We start from the raw sequence: 10,386 nt of genomic DNA on the forward strand, positions 1-10,386 counted from the left end.
TTTTAATATTTTAATTTGTTACAAAATATTAAATTTAAATTTTTGTATATTTTATGATTAATAATAAAATATTAAAAATAAATAAACTTATTACTTTAACCATAAATATATTATTATTATTATTACATAATATAAAATATTTTAACTTTTTACATATTTAATCTAAATTTTTTACATTTCATGATTAATAATATAAAATTAAAAATAAATAAAATATATTATAATAATAAATATATTTTATATTATTAGTTTTACTACTATTATAATGTTAATGATAATATAAAATATATATTACTATTAGTGTGATAAATTTTAATTATTTTAAATATTTTTCATGAATCATAAAATATATAAAAAATTTGAACTAAACATTTTTGTAACAAGTTAAAATATTAAAAAAAAGTAAAAATTATTAAACTAATAATATGTATATATTTTATATTAGTTTTTTGAAACAATAAAATAATTATTTTTCTCTTTTCCTGCAGAATTTTATTTTTTGTATAATTTTTAAATTTTTGCAGTTTTATTTGATAATTTAATTTATTTACCCAAAGTTCACGTCAAAAACTTGTGCAATATATGTTTTAGGTAAATATTTATATATAAAAATAATTATCACTAATTTATATATAAAAATAATTATTAAAAAATATTTTAATTACATAGACTAAAATATATGTTATTTAATTTTTGTAAAAATAAAATATATTTAAACATCTTACCTGAAAAGAGTATCAATTTCTCTTACTTTTATTATTTGGTTCAAATTTAACTATTTAAGTTTAAATTCCACTAATTTGACAAGTATTCATTAAAATTCCAACATACAATTTTCATTTTTTTTTTCGGTTTTTCCGTTAAGGTTATTAGAAACATTATCATTTTTCTTGTAAATTTAATAAAAAAATGAATTTTTAGTTTTTTACAATTAAAAATTCTATTTTTATTTCGTACTTAGTTCACAAAATCCTTAGTTATTTAGTTATAAGATTCTAATATCTTTTTATATGTTATTTGATTCGAAATAATAACTCTAAAAACTATATACATACATTTTAGAAAAAAAGTAATGTATAAAATTGTATAATTAGATAAAATCTTGTGAGGATCATGGTGGTGTACCGCTTATTAGGTGGGGATCGTGGTGGTTTATCACTCACCAATTTTTAATAGGACAATATCCGAGTTAGCTATTAGATGTGTCGGGTTCTGGCAAAGTATCGACACGTGAGCTCATGGCCAGTAGGATAGACATGCATCATCTGCATTTAATTGATTTGTTTGGGTGTGCTACTTGCCATAGTTTATTTACTTGTACATATTAAATGACTATATGCTAATTGCTTTATTTGAATTTACTTGTGTATTACTTAATTGCCTTGCTTGTATTTGTATATCTGAGACGTTCCTCATGGTGTCGGTAGACGCTGAGGGCTGTTCTGTTTAGAATTTGGAGGACCATGGAATTTGGAGAAGGATGAGTTAGATTATAATTTCTTATGATAGTTGCCTGATTTCGAAATAGTGAGAACTTAGGATGGAAATAATGATGGATGAAGTTTAAGATTGCTTAGTGAGTTTCATGTTATCTTATATTGTATTTATTTGACATTTTTACTATATTTTATTTTATTTAGATCTCTCTCTCTCTCTTAAAAAATATTAAAGATTTGTATGTATATATTAACTGTTTGGAAACTTACCTATAGAGGCTATGTTGTATATTTAGGAGAGATAGAAATTGTTATCAACTGTTTTTATTTCTATAATCCTAACTGTTCTGGGGGTTACCTGAAACTGTAGGCTGATCTCGGATGAGATCTTCTGTACTGGTCGGAGATGACGTGTCCGGCTGGCTGGTGGCGGCCGGAGCTGTTGTGTCCGACTTGTTGGACTGGCTGCACTTTTGATCCTTGGTCATCGGAGGGTGGGGGTACCTGCAAGAGACTCCGATGCTTAAGTTAGCACGGGTATTAAGCAGGTTTATTGTAGAATCAGAGTATGAGTTATACCTGGGTGCTCCAGTGTATTTATAGTGGTGTGGAGTGACCTTTTTAGATAAGATAAGTTAGTTATCTTATCTTATCTTATCTTATCTTTGGGTTGAGGTCAGCTTATCTTCAAGGGAACCGCCCTTATCTCTATAGGCTTGGACTGCCTTTGGATTTGGGTCGTGTTCCTCTATTTGGGCCCTTTACTGGGCTTTCCTGTCGATTTGGCCGACCTCTTTTGATAAGAGGTCGGATAGCCTGACCTGAAGAGGTCGGTCGCTTTGTCGCTGAACATCTCGGGTCGGATAGCTCAACCCAGGGTGTGAACAGTGCCCCTGCTCGAGCTTGGTCTTCTATTTTGAGGTCGAGTCTTTGACTTCGAACTTTCTATAGTGAAGCTGAACTCGAGCATTTTGTCGACTCCTTTCTTTGTAGAATCTTTTTGAATGCGGAACGTTTTCTTCTAAAAGCGCGCGCTTTGCATTAGTGCTCTGTTCTTGGGAAGGCGCAAGGGTTTAATACCCTCCTTTATCAGCTTTTAATGCCCCGTTCCCTTTTTTATTTTGAACTTTACGCATAGAAACGGTTTTGCTTCTCCGTTTTTTAATTGTAACTTCCCTTTTCTTTTTCCCTTTTTGTTTTCGCCTCCATTTTGCTTTTGCGGCGTCATTCAGTGATCCGGCGATTCCGTCTTTTCAACCCTTTTGAAGCTATGCTTTTTCCCAGGTTGGTTCCATTTGCAGTTTCTTCTCGTCTTTGTTGCTTTGTCTTTAGTTTTGTGATGAAGTTTTGATTTTGCTTGGAGAAAGTTTGGATCTTTCTTTTTGTCGCGCTTGCTTGCTGTTGTGTGTTCTGAGAGTTTCTTCGTCCTTTGCATGAACCTTTTCGCCTTTTCTGTTGTCTGATGCTTCTAGGGCTTTGCATGTTCTACCGTCGCTTCTGATACCCAGAAAAATTGCATCTTTACTTACTTAATTGAAGATTGCTCCTTGGTTTTTTGCCCTGTTTGATAGCTTTCCCTGTTTGCTGCGATATTTGTTTTGGTTTTTGTTTGATTCTGAGAAAAGGTTGCGTCTTTGACGATTTTCGCTTGGCATGTTTGATGCTTTTTGCTGATAGACTGTAAAAAGATAGTGACTTTTGTGTTCTGGTTTCCTTTTCCAAAATGTCTGTTATTTGAAATATTTTCTTGTTTGAGAGATGCTGAAACGTAAGTTGTGGATTTTTCTTGAAACCTTACTTTGTTACTACCTCCAAAGGATGCCCCAGGACTTTGGTTTGAGTCTTGGGATTTTCCTTTGTTTGTTCTTCTGTATATTAGTCGAGTTAATTTGCCCCTCGTCTGAGATGTTTTTTAGTAATCCCATCTTCTTTTCTTATTGTAGGATTAGTTAGCCTCATGTCTTCTCGCAATAACATTGTAGAGATGTCTTCTAAGGTTCCCGAGGGGATGTCTGATTGGCTGAACTCCCTTGTCTTGATGTGTGTCTCTATGGTGGACGCTGATTTTTGTGTAGTGCTGAGGAAACGTCATAGGATTTGTGGTAGCAGCGCCCGGGAGAGGGATTATGAGCTTGTAGCGCCCGATTCTGATGAGAGGGTTTGTTTTCCTACTTCGATCGAGGGGGAGCGTCCCTTTTTCTATGCCTATGAATATTTCTTCAGTCAGTTGGACATTACCTTTCCTTTTACTGCTTTCGAAACCGATTTGTTGTGGTCTTGTAATATTGCCCCATCCCAGCTTCATCCGAATTCCTGGGGTTTTATCAAGATTTTTCAGCTGCTTTGCCAAGAATTAGGCATAACACCTTCTCAGACTCTTTTCCTCTATCTTTTTGTTTCTGCCAAGCTCGGAGGGTCTTCCAAAAAGAAAGCTTCCTGGGTTTCTTTCAGGTCGACCCAGGGGCATAAAGTTTTTGCCATTATGATGAGTCTTTTAAAGATTTTAAGAATTATTTCTTCCGAGTCTCGCTATACATGGGAGATGCTTGACGAGGTTGAATGAGCTTTTGTAGTTGTTCTTGAAGATTTATGGGGGAAACCACCCCATCTTGATACAAAAAAGTTTTTGCGTGACCCGTCTTTGATTCGAACTGCTTTGGGTACTGTCCGACTTGTTTCTATACTTGTTTCTTAGTTTTGCTTCTTCTGGATTGTAACTCATCACTATGGTTGATTCTGTATTTTCAAAGATGTCGAAAAACAATGATTCCATAAAGGCCTACAAAAAGGCAAAGAAGGCTGCTGCTGCTCAAAATATTTCGGCCAAGGTGGCGGGAGAAGGATCTTCTCAAGTTCCAATGAAGCCTCCCGTGCCGAGTTCTCCTGGGCCAAAGAAGGTGATCCCCGTTCCTCGAGTTCGTCTGGCTGACCCTCCACAGACTTCTGTCGCTACTTCTAGTGCTCCTCCCAACAAAAAAACAAAAAACGATTGAGCCTTTCAACCTTGACGCTCCTGACTTTGATGCGGTGGAATTTGTTGACCAACATATCGGTCCTTATGGTGTCGTCCCTACTGACGACACCTCTCTCCTTCGCCATTTGGACTTCATAACTCGGAGTAGCATCAAGATGGCCCATATGGGGGCTGCCCTGTATCGGACTGCTCAAAATCTTCCTCTTCATGCCACCAAAGCTTTCATGGAGGAGGCCAAACAAGAGTTTGATCGGATGAAGGGCTTGAAGGAGGAGCTTGAGGTGAAAGTAGCTAAACTGGAGAAGGATCTGGAGAACGAGAAGGCTAGCTCTCTTGCCCTGGCAGCCTCTGTGAGGTTGGCCAAGGACACTGCGTTGAGGCATAAGGACAGTTACGTCACATCTTATCGGGAGGTAATACGTCTGAGGGAGGAGTTGGAGTCTGCCCGAGTTGACTACTCCGAGCTCCAAGGTCATCTTGTCGGCAGCGTAAATGCTGCTTATGATAATTTAAAGGAGCAGGTTCAAGTTCTTGCTCCTGAGGTTGACCTTACTCTCTTCAGTTTGGACAACATTGTAAGGGATGGTAAGATTGTCCCGGACGACCAGGATGATGATGACGTCGGGCCTTCCCCTGTACCTGCTGCTAAAGTATCGACTTCTATAGCTCCTCCTGCTGGGATCGTTCGTCCAGAATTGGATCCTGATTGTCAAATTCTAAATAGGGACGATGGTACAGTGGATGTAGTGCCTCTCCAGGCTCGTCCTCCTTCACCTCAGACTGATGCTGCCGAGAAGTCTTCTGATCTTAGCTGAATTTTCTTGGATATTTGTGTAGATAGCCCGACCTGTGGGCTTTTAAAACTCTTTATTTTGTAGTCTTTTTATGCTGACTGTTGCTACTCCTTTTGGTTGCTTGTTTAGCAACTTTTGATTTGAAAATACAACAAGTAGCTTTCAAGCTTTTTGGGCCTGACCCTGAAGCTTGTTATAATATTATATATTATGCTTGTTTGCACTTGTCATGTTGCTTTTTTGGGTTTTGAGAGTGTTAGAGCCTTGCTGCTCGGTCTCTTCGGATTGCTTTGTACTTATTGCTTGTAGCTTGGATCCTTTGAGGTCGTGGATATTGTGGGTCCAACTTGTATTTCGGTTTTCTCACTTTTATTTGTATTTCTTACTCCGTAACCGATTTCGTCACGTTGGTCTGCTTTCCAGTTATTTTTTGTAATCCTCTTTCTTGGACCTTTGTCAGGTCTCTTTCAAGGACTACTTTTATAACTTGTTTTTTTTTAGTAGGAGACCGACTTCGTCAGGTCGATCTCTTCTAAGTTATTTTTTGTAATCCTCTTTCTTGGACCTTTGTCAGGTCTCTTTCAGGGATTACTTTTATAACTTGTTTGTAGGAGGTCGACTTCTTTACGTCATCCTCTTCTAAGTTATTTTTTTGTAATCCTCTTTCTTGGACCTTTGTCAGGTCTCTTTCAGGGATTACTTTTATAACTTGTTTGTAGGGGGTCGACTTCTTTACGTTGTCCTCTTCTAAGTTATTTTTTGTAATCCTCTTTCTTGGACCTTTGTCAGGTCTCTTTCAGGGATTACTTTTATAACTTGTTTGTAGGAGGTCGACTTCTTTACGGCATCCTCTTCTAAGTTATTTTTTGTAATCCTCTTTCTTGGACCTTTGTCAGGTCTCTTTCAGGGATTACTTTTATAACTTGTTTGTCGTAGGAGACCGACTTCTTTATGTCGATCTCTTCTAAGTTATAGCAATTCCTCTTTTATAGGGTTGGCCAGACCTCTTTCCAGGGATTTGCTGATAACTTGGGTTGACTTGGGCCGACTTCTCAATGTCGGCCATTCTTTAAGTTATTATTTAGCAATCCATAAGACCTCGTCAAGTTCTTTTTTCGGATCACTTTCGATAACTTCTTGCATTATTCTGTGTTCATTTTTGTCGATTTGTAGAAGGTGGTTTCTGTCTTTCTTTGGTCAACCTTTAGATGAATCGCGTTTTCATCTTTATTGGTCTTTTATCGTGATCGTACAGTGAATCTATTTTTCACTTTCTGCCGATCTGTTGCTTTATAATCGGACGATGAATGCTTCAGATTAATGCGTCTTGAGAATTTGTAGCATATCTAAAGTATATTTTATTCAAAAGAAAGTGCAAATATATACATGTTGGGGTTTTTCAACCTTTTAAGTCGGATAATATTTGGATCTCAACTTGGTGCCTCATTAAAAAACCTTTTCAGGAAAAAGAGTGCATCCTATGATGAGATCTTTTACCTTCTCTAGCTATAGTACCTTCTTAGGTTGCAGGCATGCCACAATCTGAGAAGCTCTCGTCCTTCGAGTTTGGACAGTCTGTAGTAGCCCTTCCCGAGTACTTCTATGACTCGGTAGGGTCCTTTCCAGTTTGCTGCCAACTTTCCTTCTCCGGGTCGAGTTGTTCCAATATTATTTCGGATTAGGATGAGATCATTCTCCGCAAAACCTCTTGGCACTACCTTTTGATTATATCTTGAAGCCATTCGGCACTTTAGCGCTTCTTCCCTGATCCAAGCTCTTTCTTGGATTTCCGGAAGTAGGTCGAGTTCTTTTCTTTGAAGTTGGGAGTTGGCTTCTTCATTGTAGTGGACTACTCTAGGCGACCCTACCTCGACCTCTACTGGGATTATTGCCTCCACTCCGTACGCTAATCGGAACGGTGATTCGTTTGTGGTGGAATGTGGCGTAGTTCGATATGCCCATAGGACCTGTGGAAGTTCTTCAGCCCAAGCTCCCTTCGCATCTTGCAGTCTCCGTTTCAACCCAGCCAATATGACTTTGTTGGCAACTTCGGCTTGCCCATTGGCTTGAGGATGTTCGATGGAGGTGAACTGGTGCTTTATGTTCAAGTCGGCTACTAATTTCCTGAAGCCTGCATCTGTGAATTGAGTGCCATTGTCTGTGGTGATGGAGTATGGAATTCTGAACCTCGTGACAATGTTCCTATATAGGAATTTCTGGCTTCTTTGAGCAGTGGCGTTGGCTAGAGGCTCTGCCTCAATCCACTTTGTGAAATAGTCTACTCTGACTATGAGAAATTTGACTTGTCCTGATCCCTGGGGAAAGGGTCCTAGAAGATCGAGTCCCCATTTTGCAAATGGCCAAGGCGAAGTTACGCTGATGAGCTCTTCTGGCGGGGGATGTGAAAGTTGGCATGTTTCTGGCATGGGGTACATGTCTTTACAAATTCTATAGCTTCCTTTTGTAGAGTTGGCCAGTAAAATCCCGTCCGAAGTACCTTTTTAGTGAGAGCTTGTGCCCCGAGATGATTGCCACAAATGCCGCTGTGTACTTCCTCTAAAACTTTCCTTGTGTTAGAGGTCGGCACACATTTTGACAATGGCATGGAAATCCCTCTTTTGTATAGGGTGTTGTTTATGATGGTGTAGTACTGAGCCTCCCGTTTTAACCTCTTTGTTTCCTTCTCATTTGTGGGGAGTGTTTCTTTTTTGAGGTAATTAATTATGGGGGTCATCCATCCTTGATCTTGACCTGTTATAGCTAGGACTTTTTCTGCTTCCGAAATTGACGGGTTCTGTAGCATTTCCTGGATGAGGCTTCTATTGTTGCCCCCTGGTTTGGTGCTGGCTAGCTTTGAGAGTGCATCAGCTCGGGCATTTTGTTCACGGGGTATGTGGCAGATCTTATATTCCCCGAGTTGTCCGAGCTGTTCCTTGGTTATATTCAAATACTTTTTCATGGTGGGATCTTTGGCTTGGTAACTTCCTGTTATCTGTGAGGTGACTACTTGTGAGTCGCTGAAGATGTTGAGTTTTTGAGCTCCAACTTCCTTAGCCAGCTTCAAACTAGCTAGTAACGCTTCATATTCTGCCTGGTTGTTTGAGGCCGGGAACCCAAATTTGAGGGAAAGCTCAACTTGGGTTCTATTCCGAGGGTTACCTGAAACTGTAGGTCGATCTTGGATGAGATCTTCTGTACTGGTCGGAGATGACGTGTCCAGCTGGCTGGTTGCGGCCGGAGCTGTTGTGTCCGACTTGTTGGACTGGCGGCACCTTTGATCCTTGGTCACCGGAGGGTGGGGGTACCTACAAGAGACTCCGATGCTTAAGTTAGCATGGGTATTAAACAGGTTTTTAGTAGAATCAGAGTATGAGTTATACCTGGGTGCTCCAGTGTATTTATCATGGCGTGGGGTGACCTTTCTGATAAGATAAGTTAGTTATCTTATCTTTATCTTATCTTATTCATAGTGAAGTAAGCTTATCTTCAAGGGAACCGCCTTTATCTCTATAGGCTTAGATTGCCTTTGAATTTGGGTCGTGTTCCTCTATTTGGGCCCTTTATTGGGCTTTCCTGTCGATTTGGCCGATCTCTTTAAGAAGAGATCGGATAGTCGGACCTGAAGAGGTCGGTCGCCATGTCGCTAAACATCCCGGGTCGGACAGATCGACCCAGGGTATGAACAGTGCCCCTGCTTGAGCTCGGTCTTCTGCTTTGAGGTCGAGTTTTTTGACTTCGAACTTTTTATAGCGAAGCCGAACTCGAGCACTTTTGTCGATTCCTTTCTTTGTAGAGCTTTTTTGAATGTAGAACATTTTTCCTCTAAAAAACGCGCGCTTTGTATTAGCGCTTTGTTCTGGGGAACGTGCGAGGGTTTAATACCTTCATTAATTGGTATTAATTGCCCCGTTTCTCCTGGCCTTATTTTGAATTTTGCTTCCTCAGAAAAACGGTTTCTCTTCTTCCTTTTTCTTTGTAACTCCTTCGTTTTCTCTGTCTCTGTCTTTTCTTGCGTTGCGGTGCCTTCCAGTGGTCCAGCGATTCCTTCCTTTCTACTTCTTCCGGAACTTCTCATTTCTCCAGGTTAGTTCCATTTTGCAATTACTTTTCTCTTTTGTTGCTTTGGCTCTGGTTTTGTGGTAAAGTTTTGATTTTGCTTGGAGAAAGTTTGGATCTTTCTGTTTTTGTTGCGCCTAATTGCTGTTGTATGGTACGTTTTGGGGGTTTCTTCGTCTTTCGTATGAACTTTTTCGCCTTTCCTGTTGCTTGATGCTTTTAGGGCTTTTGCATGTTATCACCGTTTCTGCTTGTGCTTTCGATGATGGTTTTGGAGAAAAGGCTGTGTCTTTGACGATTCTCTGCTTGGCATGTTTGGTGTTGTCGAAGCTTTTTGTAAAAAGATGGTGGCTTTGATGACTTTTTGTACTTTTTTGTGTTTTGTCTTTCTCCTATGAAAAATGCTTGCTGTTTGAAATCTTCTTTTTGTTTGGGGGATGTCGAGATGTAAGCTGTAGATTTTTCTTGAAACCTTGCTTTGCCACTACCTCCAAAGGATGCCCCAGGACTTTGGTTTGAGTCTTGGGGTTTTCCTTTTTTGTTTGTTCGTCTATATCATATTAGTCGAGTTGCTTTGCCCCTCCTCTGAGATGTTTTTTAGTAATCCAATCTTCTTTTCTTTTTGTAGGATTAGTTGGCCTCATGTCTTCTCGCAATAACGTTGTAGAGGTGTCTTCCAAAGTTCCCGAGGGGATGTCCGATTGGATGGACTCCCTTGTCCTAATGTGTGTCTCAGTTGTGGATGCTGAATTTTGTGTAGAGCTGAGGAAGCGTCATAGGATCTGTGGTAATAGTGCTCGGGAGAGGGATTATGAGCTTGTAGCTCCTGACTCTGATGAAAGGGCTTGTTTTCCTACTTTCGTCAAGGGGGAGCGTCCCTTCTTCTATGCCTATGAATATTTCTTCAGCCAGTTGGACGTTACTTTTCCTTTTACTGCTTTCGAGACCGACTTGTTGTGGTCATGTAACATTGCTCCATCCCAGCTTCATCCGAATTCATGGGGTTTTCTCAAAATATTTCAACTGCTTTGCCAAGAGTTAGGCATAACACCTTCTGAAACTCTTTTCCTCTATCTTTTTGTCTCGGCCAATCCCGGAGGTTCTTCCAAAAAGAAAGCTTCCTGGG

The 10,386-nt window shown here is 39.5% G+C and overlaps 1 protein-coding gene across 1 annotated transcript; it reads left to right on the plus strand.

Moving 5' to 3' along the window:
* Positions 1–4,469: 4,469 nt before the first annotated feature.
* LOC148547616 (uncharacterized) lies at positions 4,470–5,225 on the plus strand (the record flags this gene model as incomplete). Its single annotated transcript, XM_088495515.1, has 1 exon — positions 4,470–5,225. A coding segment is annotated over one exon (756 nt), but the record flags the coding sequence as incomplete, so codon positions are not given.
* Between the last annotated feature and the right edge of the window lie 5,161 nt (positions 5,226–10,386).

This window comes from Arachis ipaensis, chromosome B8, assembly GCF_059453495.1.
Source record: "Arachis ipaensis isolate K30076 ecotype BB chromosome B8, ASM5945349v1, whole genome shotgun sequence".
NCBI lineage: Eukaryota > Viridiplantae > Streptophyta > Magnoliopsida > Fabales > Fabaceae > Arachis > Arachis ipaensis.